Here is a 19,812-nt window from a genome sequence, read left to right as displayed (position 1 = left end):
GTACCAAAGCATTTGTCAGTATGACACCAATAAGGGTGAAGCAGGAACACGTTTTGTGTCACACAACTGTATATGTTCAAAACTGTAGCTTAGCTGCAAATTGGTGGTGATTTGGACACCTTTGATATGCATGATAAACAGCAATGGCATGACTGTCCACTTGGTATAATTCCATAATTCATAAAAATATTGAACAAAAAAGTTCCCTGTATGGGGGCCATTTTCCAAAAGAAGTTGCACTTACATAATCTCGAGACAATTCATTCATACATAATTTATTCTTTCACTTCATTGAAGATTTAAGGTATTGTTGTCCTTTAACTCAGTGAGTCTTCAACTGACTGTAATATCTGTGTCAAATAATATGGTTAATTTGATTTTACTGTTATCCATTTTTTTGTACACTAAAATTGAACATCCGTGTTTGCTGTTATTGACTGTTATCGTCTTAACTGTAATTCACTGATAATGTTAAGGTTTTACAATAACGGTAAAGATAAAATCATTCAATACAGTGCTATGTCTGTCCATTCATTAAAACTTTAAAGCCTTTCTAAATCTTTTTAGCATATAAAGCATTACACATAACTTGGTGTAATGGTGGTGTAATGCAACCAAAATTAAATAATTCAACAAACATTGACAAGACATAGTCTAAAATTAAGGAATGATCTGCTGACTTTAAAAAAGTTGCCTAGATAATAAATCAACTGTATAGCTTCCTGATATTTACATATTCATCTGTATATCTTTACCGTTATTTGCAACTTCTTTTGGAAAATGGCCCCCATACCCCTCCCATCCCTTGCAAGGAGCCGTCCAGTGTTACGCTCTCTCCTTGCCACCACCCACCCACCCAAACCCCACTTAGCGGACGGAATATGAAGTGAACTCATAATGACGTCATGTGTAACATAGCCAGAATATAAATGCCTACCTATTCAAAGACAAATATCATTAATCACAGAAAACATTACAACAGTGAGATCAGTATCGCTTCATGAAAACTGTAGTATGTCTGCACAACTTCAACAACAACATCGTCTGTGCCTTTAATGTAGACATGATCTATTAATGTACCTTTTTCAGTTGTAGCTGCTTGCACATGTTGAGTGTATCCATGCCGTTCTAGTAACTTAAGAATTGTAGACGATACAAAGATATCCTCATTGAAGTCTCCCATGATGAGTTTCCTCCCTGGATGCTTCTCAAGTTCAAAGATGACCTGTAATAACTGTTCTCGAAACATGTCAATCTTGTAAGAGCTGGGCCTGTACAACACAGAAGCAGTCAAATTTGCATGAGGTATTTCAAAATACAGACATTCCAAATTGCATCTTTCTGGAATTGACACCTGCATGTCAATGTTTTCTGAACAATACAGACCAACTCCACCTCTTTCTTGTTGTTTCAGCGCTGCAAAGGCTGGTTCGGAGTCATCGTAACAGTTTCCTCTGGGATTGTGTTTGAAGACGTATCCTGGAAGTTGTGGCTCTTCCTCAGTGTCTACATTGAGCCACGTCTCTGTTAAGCAAATACAATCAGCGTTCATGAGGGCTTTGTGGGATTGAACATCCTGAATGTGAGCATTCAAACTCTGCACATTGTGAAGTGCTACTGTGCACACAGGGTTCATGTTGGATGAAACAGACATTCCAAAGTTAAACTCAGGCAAGCTTTTCATAGCCGAATCTACTTTGTTATCACAAAATATGGCAGATTCTTTGAAGTCCTCAATTATCAGCCCACCGAGAGTTCTCACACGACTCAACGCAACATATGCTTGCCCTGGAGCAAAGATCTTCTTGAGTGATACAACAGCCCTTTCAACAGTAAGCCCTTGACATTTATGTACAGTTACTGACCAGGCCAGGCTAATCGGCAGTTGCCTTCGTACTCCACCATTATTAGCCACTTGTTCCTCTTGCACTTCTACTATCGTTGAACGTTCAGAAACCCTTTTTGCTTTTGACCTCTGGATCTTTCCTACATTAGGGTCTTCAAACTCCACATGGATAGCTGCAGGCATGTCATCGTCTTGTTGACTTTGAATGATTTCCACGACTGTGCCACATGCTCCGTTGACAAGGCCATCAGACACATCTATGTTTTTCTTCAGCATGACCCTTGCTCCAACACCCAACGAAACACATTTAGTCAAGCAAGAGTTGAAAACTTTTGTGTGAAAGCCAACTTTCCGTTCCATTCTTCCAGTTTTGGGATTTCGGACAAAGTCTTGAGCATGTATGCTGATTGCATCTGGGCAGGTCTCTTGCAGTCTCTTCACGTTATATTCATCAACCTCTGCATTTGTAGCATACACATGAATGTCCGTACATTCCTCACCAGTTTCACGCTGCCTCAATGTGAGAACATCACGGTCGGTGAGAGGTTCGTTCTTTTTACGGACTCTGAGACGATTAAGCATTTCTGCAAATGCTGCATTTTCTTGTCTAACAACTTTAGTCAGTTCTGCAACCTCAAAGTTGTTGTCCCACAGGTTGGCTCCTTTGTTTTCAGCAAAAAGAGGCGTGCCTTTCACGGGCTTGAGTTGAAAAAAATCACCCACACAAATCAGGGAAACTTTTGCAAACAATGAATAATCACCAGTCTGCTTGATTTGACGCAGTCTACCATGAATGTAGGCCAAAAGACGGTGATCGACCATGGACACTTCATCAATGATCAGAATTTGCAAGCTGCCCATTTTGGTTCGCAAAGAATTGACTTTCTCATCACCTAGTGGTTGATATGGCAGTTTGACATTTGCACCAATGCAGAATGTATTGTGAATTGTTGCAGCGCCAATGTTATATGCAGCCACTCCTGTAGGTGCTGTTAGAAGCACAGTGAGGTCCTCAGGATTTTCAGCAATCTGTGACAACAGCCGGGTAGATTCGTAATGTATCGCTTTGATTAAATGGCTTTTCCCCGTTCCTGCTCCACCAGTAATGAATAATCGCAACGGTTCAGGATTTTGTCCAAACAGTTTCTGCAAACACCACTTACGAACAGCATAGAATATGGCAGACTGTTCTTCATTTAATGATCGCAATAAATGCAATGCATCCTGTCTGGGCATTGACACATGATTTGTTTCCAAAGTGCATGTAGTCTGAGGGTTTGCTGTCAGGTCAGGAATAAGTTTGTCATCATCATCACCTTCATCATCTACAACTTTTTCTTTCATCAGATCCAAACAACGAAGACGCTCCCTTTCTGTTTCAGGACATATTTGAGCCCAGGCATCTTCCAAATCTATTTTGTCTTCCAGCAACTGTTTAGCTCTGTCAATCTCATCACTTTCTTTTTCAAATAAAGCTTTGTTGGTATCCACAATCGACTGCACTCTTTGAACATCAACGCCACATTTCACTGCACCATTTTTATAGAAATGTTCATATGTATCAAACTGGGGCGGTTTGAGGTGACAGTCTTCATAGTAAGGCAGAAACAGTTGCAGCAACGAATGGAAGTACTTTTCAGGGTTTTTTGTGGGAGAAAATCTGGGATACCTCACAACAGCAGGTTCAGTTCGGGTCCTTCGTTTCACAAAGCCGCAGTTGTTGTTGAGCTGTACAATGTCATGTGAATCTTTTTCAGTCGGAACCTGTGACTTTGATAGAACTCTGTATTCAGAACAAAAACTGGCCAGGCATAAATCCTCAAATTGTTCATTCTGGGGTCTGCTCTTATACCTCTCGATCACATTGGTCATCCAAATGCTGCTTTCGTCATTACACTGTTGGAATTGAGCTTTATTTTGAAGAACATGCAGAGGTAAACTCATCCTAACAGGATTATCACCAACTGGAATGAACTGTACGTCACGAGAGCATTCTTTTAAGTGCATGTGTGTTAATCGATACACTGCCTCTTGGGCTGAAACTTCTCTGTTGTGTAAGTATACACTTCCAAGCTGTTTGAATGCTGCTTTTGCATCAAGGTTGCCATTCATTGACTCGTCTTGGGCACGTTGTAAGAGCAAACCCATTTCTTGTTCTGCTTTTGTGATGTACGACAGTATGTAGACCACAACTGAAAAGGCATCTGTGACATACTGGATATCCATATTGCCTTGCCAAGCACGGAGTAAGTCTTTGTTATACTGGTTCACCCAAATGTCTCCAGGATTTCTTTTCAGGACAATGCTTTTCTTTTTGGAACATATGTTGTACGCCTTTTCAAACAAACCTTGATCTATCCCAAGAGACTCAAAAAATGCATCAGCTGTATCAAAATTCATGTCAGGCATGATCAACGCAGTTTTAACATTCTTTATTATTGCACTCGCACTTGTATTGTCATCATTGCCATTCAAGTCCTCACAGTTACCGCCTCTTGTGATGAAAGTACAGCTTGATGGTGGCCGTGGGAAGTTGAACCTACACACTGTGTTTTTCTTGCGGCAAGTCTTAGAGTGTCTTGTGCTGTGCCTCTGTACGCTGCTCACAACCTCGTAAAGCTCTGCATCAGTTTCTGGTGGAATTTCACAAGTGATGTATGTATCTATGAACTCTGCCACTTCATCATCACTCTCTTTATCAATCTTAGGAGCATTTTCAACCCAAAAAAGACAGTGGACATGAGGAGAACCACGCTGTTGAAATTCAACACGATAAAAGTAGTCCTTTATTTTCCCTATGGGTTCTGCTGGCGACATGATTACATCACGGAGAAAGCAATGCCATCTGTGATCAAACATTCTTGCCGCTGTCACAGGGTTTCGACGTATGAGTCCACATTTGTCAGACCAGTCAAGATCGTCAACAGCTGTTTGTTTACCTTCTATTCTTAGAATAGAGTTCAGCATTTCAGGCCATCTCAAATCTGCAGAGCTAAAAGATGCAAAGAACGTGGGTATGGAGAGTTGTCTTATCATGGCAAATAAATCTTTCTGAACTGACATCCAGTATGGAGGTGTACCACGAATTCCTCGTAAGAACTTGTATCCTTCGTCATTGCGCAATATTTTACTCAACGAGTCTGAGTTTAACAACATGTCTGATGATGCGTCTTTCATAGAGGAGTTGCCGCCACCTTTGCGTAATGCCACTGATACACCAGATACAACTTGATGCACCTCTGATATGTATTGTGCGTAAAAAATGAAGTCTGTGTTCTGTGCAAAACGCCCATCTGCATTCAGAATGCGTGTGTTCAGGTACCGTGACAGAGTTATTTTGGACTCTCTTTCATCATGGAATGTAGGTCCACCGGATGGATACAAAACAGGGAAACATTTTGCCTCATTGGTTTTATCGGACAACAACCTCACTGGACTGTTACCTTCACCTGGTGCCACATTAAGTATATCCTGAAAATTCTGATCAATGATCTCTGAACCCAGATCGACAGGTTGTAATGATGTATCTGACAAAAGCCCATTCTGGTCTTTGATATAAGTCACATCTTCCTCTGCTTCCTCTTCAGGAACATTTTCATCATCACTGTTAGCAGGTGTTTCCTGTTTGGTACTTTCCTCATGCTGGTCAGTGCCATTCAGAGAGTTTACCCATTCATCATTCATAGTCACATCACCGTACCATTTATTGTTTGCCATCAAATACCTCAGTGCATTTCTGACACGATCAGTGTGGACATACATGTACTCGTAATGACCTTTATATGTCAACTTGCGTTTCAGTTTCACTCTTATCATCTTGTCATCACATTCATTTCTTGGGAGTATATTTGTCACATTTGCGTTATTAACAGGAACAGAGACACAAGGACCATGGCAAGCTCTCTGGCGGCCTCGAGGCAAACACAACAGCTTCATGAAGGGAATGTGACGTGCAATGAGATGTTGTTCCAAAGAGTTAAGACATTTAAGTTCAGCTGGAATATCATCCAAATGCATGTTGTTGGTAACACTCTCTTCGGGAAGTTTTCCTCCAACTATTTTACGATGACATGTATGGCAAATCCATAATTTGCTTGATGGACTATCAGACAAATGACATTTCTGCTCACATTCAACATCACACACATGTAAATATTGCAATGTTATGCATCTATTAGCCAATGCAGCCACTTCTGCTCCTTTGCTTTCATAGCAATGTCTTTTACACTCAACCACCTGCTTCCTGAAGAGTAAACGGTGACATACTGAGCATACATATTCAGGACCACAGCTGACCTCCTGACGAAAATGATCAATTGCCAGATCAATGTCTTCCTGTTTCTTCTGCCATGTTGAATAACGATTACGACTTCTTTTGATTTTATTTATACGGATGTTTTCATTTTCTTGATACTTACTCTTGTTATGCTCTTTAATTTTGTTCTGGAATCCAATGTTTTTCCTGTATTTTGTCCGACTATAGTCACGGACAAGAGTCTGAAATGTTGTGTTTGTGTTATATTTACTTGTAGAATATTCACGTACGCTTGCTTGAAAGGAAATATTTGTTCTGTACTTATTCATGGAATAATCACACTTGTATTTCTGAAACCCTGGATCTGTTTCGTATTTTTTTTAAAAATTCTTACGAGAACACTCACGCTTATTCTGATTGATAAACTCATCTTTGTGATATTTATCTTTAAGACTTTCACGTTTTCTTTCTCTGTAATCACTGTCATTGTGGTATCGCTGGCGATCTTTCTTTGCTTTCACGTTTTCTGATTCATCTATCAACTTTCTTTTTCGTGTTGACCTCAATTCATCAATCTTGATTTGCTGACATGTTCCTGCACAAGGCCTGCCTGCATCTTTGTGTTGAACACATGTTACAACTTCATAATGATTGCCGGTGTGATTTAAATAGATGCATTTCTCTCCAGATGTATGCAGTTCTGTAGGTTTGTGCATATTCCATCTTCCATCATTAAAAGTAAATATAATTGTTTGCAATAAGTCAGCAGCAGCAAAAATATCAATCTCTTTTGCCCATGAACCACAGTAGTAGATCCTTGATTTGGCCACGTAGTCCTGCACAGATGTGTATTCATCCCTCAGATATGTTTCAAATTTGGTGCCATTTCTCTGAAGGTGTTGCACGACAGCCCGTCTTATTTTCAAATGCTTGTCTTCATTGTGGCAAATGCTAAAGGCTAGGCTACGGTAAAAGCAATTCCCATCAGGTTTTATACTTTTTATCTTACAGGGACATCCCATGTCATCAATATCAGTTGTCATTAGCCCTTCATCAACATTTCCATTTTGAAGCTCTAAACGCATGCACAGTGCATCCTGGTCCTGACGAGTTAAAGGTTTAAAAGCATGTTTGGGAACTCTTACATCACTTATAATGACATCAGTTGCCTGCAAATTACACTTTAAAGGTTGAAAAGACTGTTCGTCCGTTCCTGCATCAATAAGAATGACATCGTCTGTTGCAATTTTGTTTCGCTTAACACCCTTACTGGGAACTCGTCTCAAAACGTCACTGTAGAGTGGTCTACTGTTTACATTAGAACCATTTGTGTCTGGTATGGTCTGTGAACATTCTGTGCCACTTGTGAAATTAGCTGCAACTGTAGACGACCCACTTACAACTCGTTCACACACTTTAGGCTTCACCACATCGCTGTATAGTGGACGGCAACTTGCAGAGCTCGTTGAACAGCTGGATGAATCGTCCATCTGGGCATTGGCATCAGTTATTACTGTGACTCCAGTTACCTCAAACCTTGGTGTACTTATGCCAAAAGATCTTGCAAAGTCGTAAACAAATGTGACCAGGGAGTGTATGGAGCTGAAGTATGCAACACAACTTGTCCTCTCACCTTTCTGGTTGATGTATCTGTTAGCGTGTGAATCAACAAACGCAAACCTTGCTCCTGCATTCACTACAGCACATGTGTTAGCACAAATGGTTAGCAAACAAGCATCATTGCTAAACAGCGCCCGCTGCAGTGCTACATCAAAAGGCATGGCAACATCACGTAAAGCATTGTCATAGTCATCAACCTGAATAAATCCAGTGTAAGAATCAGCAAAGTTTATTGAGAAATCACAATTCCACACTTCATATTGTCTAGGCAATTCAGACACAGCAATGTAACCCCTTCCTTGGTCTCTTATTTTACCCTGTGCACTCATTGACCTGTAAAGAACAGTTCCCTTAATCAAAACATCATCAAGATCTCGAGTTTCCCAACTCCACACGTTCTTCATCTTGGACTTCAAAACAGCAGTCAAACTGATGGCACCACACTGCTTGTTGCGCACATTTCCAAACCGTGAATCGCCTTGATGAAAGGACCCCATCAGCACAGATCTCTCTGGGAAGTCAACAGATTCATTCAAAGAACAACAATCAGTAGCATTATTTTCTTTCACATTACTTGACAATGAGTCTACAACAGAGTCATGGCACATATTCAGAGAGTTGGTAGAGTTTGTTTGAGAGTTGGTAGAGTTTGCTTGTATTGCGTCCGAAGACTGTAACTGGCATTGTAACTGGCATTGTAACTGGCAGTCCGAAGACTGTATAGCGTCCGAAGACTGTGTGTGGGCTTTTTTACGAGGACGCCCAACCTCGTCACAGGAGACCAAGTCAACCTGCACCACCGGGGACCTCTTGCTCGGCACCTGTAACACAGAAAACCCATCATAAGGTTACCAAGTCTAACATATCATACTTCTTTAATAATTTCATCATTAAAGCAACTAATATACACATACTTTCAGAACAGTAATGTATATATATTTAGATCATAAATATTCAGCAACTTCTTAAAAGGAAATATGGCGAGTTTTCATATAGATCTCCGTTTCTCATGGGTCACCGAGTACTGTTGTTATGAAACAAAATCAAAACAATCAGTTTTTCCTAGCTCGAGTTGCTACAACCAGCAGCTACCGGTAAAAACAAACGTTTTCATTTTTTGTACCGACAATACTTGGTCACCTTGAGAAACGTAGATCTATATAAGAACTCGCTGGATTTCTCCTTTAAATTAGACATGCAGCACATCCTTCATTAAAATCAAATACATTCAAAATGTAAGCGGCATTTCAAGTAAACATACAAACTACTGTAAATAAGAATTGGGAGAAACATAAAATGTGCTCAACATTACATGTTTCCTATTAAACACAATCATAATACATCAGGACAGATAGTTAAGCTCAACAGCCTGACCTCAGTAGACCTCAAGTCAGCCTGTCTCTTCTTGGCCGCCTTGGACCGCTTGTTAGGAGGCGCCATCTGAAAAACACACAGAAAACACATCAGAAATCTCATACAGTTACACTGAAATATTTTCATCAGTTCTGTTGAACGCAGGCTTGTGCACAATTCCAAATTTTAGAATTGGCCTACATTCAATTAATGAATTAGAATTTGAATCGAATTGGCCCCACCCCACAGGATGTTGAATTTGAATTGGAATGACAGGAAGTGGAATTCAATTCATGGCAACACACAACAGGACAAATGTATTGAATCTCACATACATTCAGTTTTGGGAAGGTTAGTTTGGAAATGTAATTGGTTACTGTTTTCAATTATAAGTTGTGTGTTTGTTGCGATCATATCTGACATATATTGTGAAACTTCATTGTTAAACCTTAAATTATGCATATTAATTTATTTGAATTTCAATTCTACTTCCTTTAATTCAAATTCGAATTGTAATTCTACATCCTGTTTTTGACCTCAATTCAAGTTCAATTCAAATTCAAGAATTGAATTGGAATTTAGGAGTCATTCTCAATTCAATTCTGAATTTTGCACAAGCCTGGTTGAACAGGCAATAACAATGTACATATTTACATCATAAGGACTCTAAATTCTCAACTTAAGACATAGTCTTCTTCTTCTACTTAATTTAAACCAAGTGCATTCAAAAGTAGTTTCAGTAGAAGTACTCTAGATTTTGCTATCTCAATGTACAATATTTCATATCTAACATTTATCAAAATGCTAACCTAAAAACAAACAAAAAAAAACAAAAAAACATTTAGGTGTCAACCTGTTCCACCTCACTGTTTTGATAAGATAGTGCTGTTCCTGAACATGAACATTGAATAGTGGTGGCTTAGTAACACCATTTCACTTACATCCTTAAACAGAACAGTGCCAAATGTATCAATTTGTGCTACAGCATCTCTCCACAACCTACAATTTTGCTTCTCTGATTTCATGTGCAAGGGTAGCCCACACTGCATTCATCAAAAGGGGTGATATGTCGCTTTATAGCTATTATTAATCTGCAAAACGAATTGACATCTGGAGGATTGTTACATACCATTAAGCCTACACACAAGTAGCATGAAATGGAACCTGTTGCACACATTTACAGCTACACCAGAGTTAGGTATGCACATTCTTGAGCTAAAGTAGAAGGCATATGACACAGGAATAAAACTAATGTATCTGTCAATCCAGCGTAAAAGGTTTCTAAATTCCCCTAGAAGTTGTACTGTTTATGTGATAGTATGCAACATAAAAGCCCTGAAACTTTTAGCACTTACCTTTACTATAGGTCAAAAAGCAATCCAAAATCTGGAAAACATTTAATATATATATAGGTTATGAAAGTTACAAACTTAGCATTTACAATGACAGATATGTACTTTAAACTTACAAACATGTGGTTTGGCTTGTAACCATTCTTAAAATCCACCAATAAACTCTTCCAATGTATACATAAACATGCTTGAAACATTCAGTTAACATGAAAACTAGCAGAATTGTTAAATTGATGTAAAACTAGCAAATTAGCTACCTAAAAGGCATGCAGGACCTGCCATTCTGTATTGAGCCAGGAGGAAATTTGTATACTATGCCTTCAAAATTTACTGACAGCCTCATAACTCAGATATGTTTCATTATAAAACATGCATATTTTCATTGAATACACACAAACTACTAATCATACAGGACTGTGTGGCATTGCATTCAAGACTTAACACCAAAATATACATCTTGTCCCATATCTAAAGCCATGATCTAAACCCAAACAAGACACCTCATAATAGTCATGGCATTGGTTGTGAGAGATAAAAACGTTATACATTTAATTTTCCCCTCAAAAATACTCTTGTGCAATAGGCCGTTTGACATATAACCTCCAGAAAATAATAATTTAGACCAGGTAGCGTGCAACGAAACTGTTTGTCGCCTTGTGTGACCTTTCGCAATACGCCAGTTCAAGAGTCTTTTAGCCATAACTTACCCTCATAGCAATATATTTACCGCCAGAAACATTCCCCCCTAGCGTTTGAATGCTTGCTGCCAAACCATACCAATTTAACCTAGGCTACATCAAGATTAATTAAAGATTTACGATTAATTAAATAACTGTATTTCTTAAGAATTACACATGCTTGCCTGCCTTCACAAACGGTCTTGCTGAGCCAATATCAACTCATCTTCGCTAACGTTATGTTCTCCCTTTAGCTGCAAACACTGCTAGTCTGCCTCTGATTTTCAATAGCAGACAACGTGAACTTGCATTCCTAACTGAGATGACTCAAAAACCAACTCAACCGACTAATAATGTAACACGTTTTCTAACACGGTTATTCAAGAAGCAGAAGTGAATTCAAACAATACAAGGTTGACATTAATTGCTATCCAACAACGCTAGCCTACAGCATGGCTGAAGCATCGTCCCAGTAATGACATTAGCTGCTAATAACCTTTGACTGTATTTGATACAACGTTGTTCATGAGATAACGGACAGTTCTCAAGACAATGCCTGCTTCAATCGGATTAACATTTTTGATTTATTAACTTTACGAATTCACATTTACACAACCGCTACCGTTCCTGCCTGAGTTTATCGTTCATAGTGTGACACGAACACGTTAACAAATGTAACAAAGGTGGCTATCTAGAGGCATATCAGCTAAACATATTTTAATATTTTCGTGAGTTTATTCTGTTATAAATAACGTTACCTCAAAACCAAATATACCGACATATCAATTAATTTTCACGAGACATTACAGACACGTCTTACCTTCAGCCAGCAATCACCGAAAAGGAAGATGGCTCGTGATTACAGGCGAACTATTCCATATTACTCGTCATAATAAAAGTCCCTAAACCTTTTTCAACTTAATTTGCTCCTGATATCAAAATATTCAAAAGATAACCAAATGTACCATCCACACAGATTAAATAAAATTACTAAAAATTTCAGTTAGGCTACCAGCTAAATAAAAGCACCAGATTTTGCATGAGACTTCTATTCTCCATGGTTTATGGCAAATATACTAAATGTGTTTCTCTTTAGGCTATTCATTTTATAAAAAATCAATTCATGTTGTTTGACTAGAGTGGCTACTTATGTAAATATAACCAACCATTGCAAATCCCTGCACTGTCATGTTCGCACTTTGCCCACAGCTAACAGCCTACGGAAGAGCTTTGCTGCCACCAACTGGACAATAAAAATACCAGATTATTTAATCTGGAGAGTCAAACTCAAAAACACTATTGCATAAACTATAGAAACACAAAGTATAGCTTTGCTTAACCTAAGTCTTCTTAGCTTAATATATCACACAGTGTTGCATCTAAAATGCATCTACAATTTTTAGTTATTACGGCTTTTCAGTTTTCTTGTAGGCTAGATAAATCATGGAATAGTCAAATGTAAAATCAATTAAAAAATCTTCCACATCAAGTCACACCGATATCTGCCTGAGGTCTTGTAGGCCTACTTTATGAATGAACCATCCTTCGCTCTAAAATAGGCCAACAATAAGGCTACAGCTTTGTAGCCCGGCTACCTTTAGTCAATAAACTAAAAGCCAAAACCCCAAAAGCATTAATTATATAATGGCCTATACAGTAGTCATGTAGACTATGAAGCTTTTATTGTTTTAAAATCAATTAGTTCATATTGACTACTAAGGCTACGCTAAATGAATCCTGCTTGTGGCCCTCGATTGACATGGCAACAAGCCTGTGCATTGTTTTTCTATGTAGGAGTTCAGTGGGATTCATGTGATGATGGCACTACAGATGACCTAATACTAAATGAGGTCTACATATGATAATACAAGCCAAATAAACTAAATTTAGACTGAGACTTTGCATTACCTATACACATTTGCGTCCTTTTTGCATTGTTCTTTCATTCAATTCAAGGTTTACCGCTAGGCAATGTGAGAAAATTCAATTAATTCTGTGCATTCAATAGGCTATTAAAATTTTCACAACTCAAAGACCAAAAGCTAAGCTTCATCAAAATGTGTTAGTCTAACTGTGACCATTTTCACCTTTGAGTCAAAACGCAAAACAATTGCTTAATCAAACACGAAACTTTATTGATGCAATGAACAGGCAAGAACACCAGTTTTAAGTCCCAAAAAACATGAAATGCCAAAAGCGCTCGCAACATAAGTCAAACATTTCAAACATTTTCAAACAAATTTGGATTTTCCCCCTAAAACACATAGGCATGACAAAAAAAACACCCATCAGTCAAAGTCTTTGGACTGGGCCATCAATTGCTCCAGCGCATTTGGGTCCGCGTCCTGGGCCAACAATTGCTCCGGCACATTTGAGTCCGTTCTCGCGTCCGGGGCATTCCCCTGATCGCTTGGCTCGGTTTCTTTCGCGGCACCGCGGACTTCTTCTGCTTGTTTCCCGAACCGCACAACCAGACCCCCTTCGTTCACAGTCACGTTCAACTCGGACAGTGACATCACCTGGTCCTCCAAAGCTCGTCCGTCGTGAGCGCTGCAGGTGAGGTAGTTGTCCCTGACGTAATTGAACACTGAGGAATTTGTCAGGGTCATGGTGCGCTCCTCCCCGTGTCCCCCGATCACGACCAGCACTCCAGAATATGAAATGGTGTAGGAGTTTGCACGCTGGAGGAGACCGCAGCGGTCGCAGCGGTGAGTGGGCGACCTGGGGGCCACGTTTTCCTGGCTTGCGTGACACCTATGGCATCTCAGCTTGGCGACGATTTGCACCCCCGTCACAGGTCCGCTCACGGTCTGACCGGCCCTGGCGGACACCGACCTCAGCGAAGCGGGCTGCCCCACCTCCGCGATGGCCGTGATCACCGTGGATGGAGTGGTCGTCAGGACGGTCCGGTCCTCCTCCTTCCTGGTGGACAAAGTGGCGAAGCGGTACGATCTGCCCTCCTGCACGGACAAGATGTGGCGTTCCCACACGGTCAGCGCCATCTGCCCGGTGGAGTCGCAGATCTCGAACGATTTCAGTTCGCAGGGCAGGCCGTTGACTGGAACGATCCTGCTGGCCGTGGCCTGGAGCATCTTGGCCTCGATCACGCCCACCTGTTGAAAACAACACAGGCACAAACAAAAGTCGCATTACCTACTACAGTCCGAGCCTCTCGCCAAACGCCTTCTCATTTTCACTCAGCTCAAAGGCTTTCCAGAAGCGCGACACTTACTCGCTGCCTCGGACCAAGACCCAAAACCTCCTCGACGGTCATCTTGCCAGCGGACCGAGGCTCTCTCCGCAGGAATGGCAGGTCATCCGACGCCTCCACTCTGCTGCCGTGGGAAAGGATCACGTCGTACCCCCTGGGATTGCCGTAGCCTGTGGACACAGAATTAAAAGAAATGTGCGTTTAAAAGCTGACCGCAAATCACTGTCGGACTGTTTAAAAACCAGCGGTGGAAAGGTAGGACTATACTTACTGACGCTCTTTCGTGTGTCCACCAGCTTGACCGCCTGCTTGTTGTCCACAGCTACGACGAAATCGTTCCACTTCTCCATGGAAAAACAGACCACTCGGTTGAATTCTTCGTGTCCGGTCTGTATGGTGCACTCGAAGTACCGGACACTCTGACGTGACGTCTTGACCGGTGACAGCGCGTGGAGGTAGCCGACCACGGTCTCGCCTTCTCTCTTCATCTGCTTCGCCGGGCTGGACATGTTCCGATGGATGACGACCACTGTGCGATCCGACTTCAACTTCGCTTGCTTCTTCTCCGACTAAACCGGACGGTCTGTTCGTGCAGCTTTTCAAGGGACAACGCAGACACTGCTTTGAAACATTGTTTCTTTCCGTCCAGACGGTCAGGACTACTCCAATCAGAATCTCGCCTCCTCTTATCACCAGAAAACGTTTCAATTGCAGCTGCCCCTCTCAGGCCTGACCTTTACACCAGACTGGCTAATTATGTTTTTTTTTTTAATGTGTGTGGGTGGGGGTGGGCGTGCGCAGACAGAAAAGATGCAAGAACAAACATCGCCTCTGACAGCGTCAAAAACCTTCACAAGATGTTATTTGTCGATTTGTGACCTAACAAACACTGTAAAGTAAATGTCCCCAAATGTTTTGCTTTGATTATAAAATGAGCAAAGGCGCATCAGCTGAAATACCTGAGGTTATCAGCTGATGAGTGTAGCGCTACCGGACATGGCTGCTGAAAATGCCAGCGCATCTACTTTGTCAAAGAATGTGTCCTACCATGCACTGTTACCCAAAGCAAATCTGTTACAGCCTAACACTTATATTTATTGTGTAGACTTTAACGAATAAATATTAGTCACCAATTTTCTATCACGATTCATCATGTCCAAAATAGCCTACCAATCAAACTCAGCTTGACCTCGAGCCAATAATATTTAAAAGTACGGAGAAATCAACAGGCTAAAGTCATAAGCTTGTTCAACATCAACATCTTAAAACGACTGAATATTTAAGTTTCTAACTTCACATCTACTCTTCATTTTCTGCCAAACACCTGTTTATGCCTTTATGTGAGAATAGGTGGGTCCCACTGTTTAAACTTTAGGCCTACAGAGTGGTGTGTGATGCACGAAATCAATCTGACCAAGTGCATTCTTAATAGACGGGAAAACCGTTTAGTTCTACATGTGTGACCTAAATCAAGCCAAATAAACAATATTTAGACCATCACTTTGCATTATAGTAGCCTATCCATTTGCGTCAATACCCATTTTATTCATTGTTCATTCATTCAATTCAAGGTTTACCGCTAGGGTAACATGAGACAATTCCAGTCATTCCGTGCATTCAGGCTATTCATATTTTCGCAACTCAAAGACCAAAAGCTAAGGCTTCATCAAAATGTGTTAGGCTAACTGTGACCATTTTCACCTTTGAGACAAAACGCAAAACAATTGCTTAATCAAACACGAAACTTTATTAATGAAATGAACAGGCAAGAACACCAGTTAAGTAAAAAAAAAAACATGACAGGCCAACAGCGCTCGCAACATAAATCAAACATTTCGAACGTTTCCAAAAAATTACACAAGAGCAGTGAAGAACACCAAAGGCACAGGACAGACCAACAGCGCATGCAAAAAATAAGTCAAACGCTTCAAACATGTCCAAACAATCACATGGCATTTTTTCCTAAAACATATATGCATGCCAACAGCAGTAACAACAACAAAAAAACACCACTCACGATTCAAAGTCCTTGAACTGGGCCAAACATTACTCCGGCACATTTGAGTCCGTTCTCGCGTCCGGGGCATTCCCCTGATCGCTTGGCTCGGTTTCTTTTGCGGCGCCGCGGACTTCTTCTGCTTGTTTCCCGAACCGCACAACCAGACCCCCTTCGTTTACGGTCACGTCCAACTCGGACAGTGACATCACCTGGTCCTCCAAAGCTCGTCCGTCGTGAGCGCTGCAGGTGAGGTAGTTGTCCCTGACGTAATTGAACACTGAGGAATTTGTCAGGGTCATGGTGCGCTCCTCCCCGTGTCCCCCGATCACGACCAGCACTCCAGAATATGAAATGGTGTAGGAGTTTGCACGCTGGAGGAGACCGCAGCGGTCGCAGCGGTGAGTGGGCGACCTGGGGGCCACGTTTTCCTGGCTTGCGTGACACCTATGGCATCTCAGCTTGGCGACGATTTGCACCCCCGTCACAGGTCCGCTCACGGTCTGACCGGCCCTGGCGGACACCGACCTCAGCGACGCGGGCTGCCCCACCTCCGCGATGGCCGTGATCACCGTGGATGGAGTGGTCGTCAGGACGGTCCGGTCCTCCTCCTTCCTGGTGGACAAAGTGGCGAAGCGGTACGATCTGCCCTCCTGCACGGACAAGATGTGGCGTTCCCACACGGTCAGCGCTGTCTGCCCGGTGGAGTCGCAAATCTCGAACGATTTCAGTTCGCAGGGCAGGCCGTTGACTGGAACGATCCTGTTGGCCGTGGCCTGGAGCATCTTGGCCTCGATCACGCCCACCTGTTGAAAACAACACAGGCACAAACAAAAGTCGCATTACCTACTACAGTCCGAGCCTCTCGCCAAACGCCTTCTCATTTTCACTCAGCTTAAAGGCTTTCCAGAAGCGCGACACTTACTCGCTGCCTCGGACCAAGACCCAAAACCTCCTCGACGGTCATCTTGCCAGCGGACCGAGGCTCCCTCCGCAGGTATGGCAGGTCATCCGACGCCTCCACTCTGCTGCCGTGGGACAGGATCAAGTCGTACCCCCCGGGATTGCCGTAGCCTGTGGACACAGAATTAAAAGAAATGTCCGTTTAAAAGCTGACCGCAAATCACTGTCGGCCTGTTTAAAAACCAGCGGTGGAAGGGTAGGACTATACTTACTGACGCTCTTTCGCGTGTCCACCAGCTTGACCGCCTGCTTGTTGTCCACGGCTACGACGAAATCGTTCCTCTTCTCCATGGAGAAACAGACCACTCGGTTGAATTCTTCGTGTCCGGTCTGTATGGTGCACTCGAAGTACCGGACACTCTGACGTGACGTCTTGACCGGTGACAGCGCGTGGAGGTAGCCGACCACGGTCTCGCCTTCTCTCTTCACCTGCTTCGCCGGGCTGGACATGTTCCGATGGATGACGACCACTGTGCGATCCGACTTCAACTTCGCTTGCTTCTTCTCCGACTAAACCGGACGGTCTGTTCTTGCAGCTTTTCAAGGGACAACGCAGACACTGCTTTGAAACATTGTTTCTTTCCGTCCAGACGGTCAGGACTCCAATCAGAATCTCGCCTCCTCTAATCACCAGAAAACGTTTCAATTGCAGCTGCCCCTCTCAGGCCTGACCTTTACACCAGACTGGCTAATTATGTTTTTTTTTTTTATGTGTGTGGGTGGGGGTGGGCGTGCGCAGACAGAAAAGATGCAAGAACAAACATCGCCTCTGACAGCGTCAAAAACCTTCACAAGATGTTATTTGTCGATTTGTGACCTAACAAACACTGTAAAGTAAATGTCCCCAAATGTTTTGCTTTGATTATAAAATGAGCAAAGGCGCATCAGCTGAAATACCTGAGGTTATCAGCTGATGAGTGTAGCGCTACCGGACATGGCTGCTGAAAATGCCAGCGCATCTACTTTGTCAAAGAATGTGTCCTACCATGCACTGTTACCCAAAGCAAATCTGTTACAGCCTAACACTTATATTTATTGTGTAGACTTTAACGAATAAATATTAGTCACCAATTTTCTATCACGATTCATCATGTCCAAAATAGCCTACCAATCAAACTCAGCTTGACCTCGAGCCAATAATATTTAAAAGTACGGAGAAATCAACAGGCTAAAGTCATAAGCTTGTTCAACATCAACATCTTAAAACGACTGAATATTTAAGTTTCTAACTTCACATCTACTCTTCATTTTCTGCCAAACACCTGTTTATGCCTTTATGTGAGAATAGGTGGGTCCCACTGTTTAAACTTTAGGCCTACAGAGTGGTGTGTGATGCACGAAATCAATCTGACCAAGTGCATTCTTAATAGACGGGAAAACCGTTTAGTTCTACATGTGTGACCTAAATCAAGCCAAATAAACAATATTTAGACCATCACTTTGCATTATAGTAGCCTATCCATTTGCGTCAATACCCATTTTATTCATTGTTCATTCATTCAATTCAAGGTTTACCGCTAGGGTAACATGAAACAATTCCAGTCATTCCGGGCATTCAGGCTATTCATATTTTCGCAACTCAAAGACCAAAAGCTAAGGCTTCATCAAAATGTGTTAGGCTAACTGTGACCATTTTCACCTTTGAGATAAAACGCAAAACAATTGCTTAATCAAACACGAAACTTTATTAATGAAATGAACAGGCAAGAACACCAGTTAAGTAAAAAAAAACCATGACAGGCCAACAGCGCTCGCAACATAAATCAAACATTTCGAACGTTTCCAAAAAATTACACAAGAGCAGTGAAGAACACCAAAGGCACAGGACAGACCAACAGCGCATGCAAAAAATAAGTCAAACGCTTCAAACATGTCCAAACAATCACATGGCATTTTTTCCTAAAACATATATGCATGCCAACAGCAGTAACAACAACAAAAAAACACCACTCACGATTCAAAGTCCTTGAACTGGGCCAAACATTACTCCGGCACATTTGAGTCCGTTCTCGCGTCCGGGGCATTCCCCTGATCGCTTGGCTCGGTTTCTTTTGCGGCGCCGCGGACTTCTTCTGCTTGTTTCCCGAACCGCACAACCAGACCCCCTTCGTTTACGGTCACGTCCAACTCAGACAGTGACATCACCTGGTCCTCCAAAGCTCGTCCGTCGTGAGCGCTGCAGGTGAGGTAGTTGTCCCTGACGTAATTGAACACTGAGGAATTTGTCAGGGTCATGGTGCGCTCCTCCCCGTGTCCCCCGATCACGACCAGCACTCCAGAATATGAAATGGTGTAGGAGTTTGCACGCTGGAGGAGACCGCAGCGGTCGCAGCGGTGAGTGGGCGACCTGGGGACAACGTTTTCCTGGCTTGCGTGACACCTATGGCATCTCAGCTTGGCGACGATTTGCACCCCCGTCACAGGTCCGCTCACGGTCTGACCGGCCCTGGCGGACACCGACCTCAGCGACGCGGGCTGCCCCACCTCCGCGATGGCCGTGATCACCGTGGATGGAGTGGTCGTCAGGACGGTCCGGTCC

General features: G+C 42.2%; 1 protein-coding gene and 1 long non-coding RNA gene across 2 annotated transcripts; both read right to left on the bottom strand.

Moving 5' to 3' along the window:
• Window positions 1-1,250: 1,250 nt before the first annotated feature.
• Window positions 1,251-5,840, bottom strand: LOC143117475 (uncharacterized). The gene is made up of 2 exons (XM_076279223.1): window positions 1,391-5,840; window positions 1,251-1,271 (listed from the first exon to the last, which is right to left on the bottom strand). Exons 1-2 carry the CDS (start codon window positions 5,780-5,782, stop codon window positions 1,251-1,253), a joined length of 4,413 nt encoding a protein of 1,470 aa, XP_076135338.1. The 5' UTR covers window positions 5,783-5,840.
• A 2,094-nt stretch (window positions 5,841-7,934) lies between these two features.
• Window positions 7,935-11,942, bottom strand: LOC143114211 (uncharacterized). Its single transcript, XR_012984867.1, has 4 exons — window positions 11,924-11,942; window positions 10,430-10,460; window positions 9,096-9,161; window positions 7,935-8,542 (listed from the first exon to the last, which is right to left on the bottom strand). It is a non-coding gene; the product is annotated as an uncharacterized LOC143114211 (long non-coding RNA).
• Between the last annotated feature and the right edge of the window lie 7,870 nt (window positions 11,943-19,812).

Source organism: Alosa pseudoharengus, unplaced genomic scaffold (assembly GCF_046254945.1).
Source record: "Alosa pseudoharengus isolate Yale_2024_CS ecotype anadromous, Long Island Sound unplaced genomic scaffold, YU_APseudo_1.1 YU_APseudo_1.1_scf_11, whole genome shotgun sequence".
Lineage (NCBI taxonomy): Eukaryota > Metazoa > Chordata > Actinopteri > Clupeiformes > Clupeidae > Alosa > Alosa pseudoharengus.
The sequence above is the reverse complement of the archived record's forward strand: the minus strand, read 5'-3'. Positions and strand labels throughout refer to the sequence as shown.

Excerpts from the sequence above, each read along its gene's own strand:
- LOC143117475 (XM_076279223.1), bottom strand. The coding sequence starts at position 5,782 with ATGAAGCTGTTGTGTTTGCCTCGAGGCCGCCAGAGAGCTTGCCATGGT. Across the intron at positions 1,272-1,390 it reads AACAACAAGAAAGAGGTGGA|GCCCAGCTCTTACAAGATTG; the intron begins GTTGGTCTGTAT and ends TGTGTTGTACAG.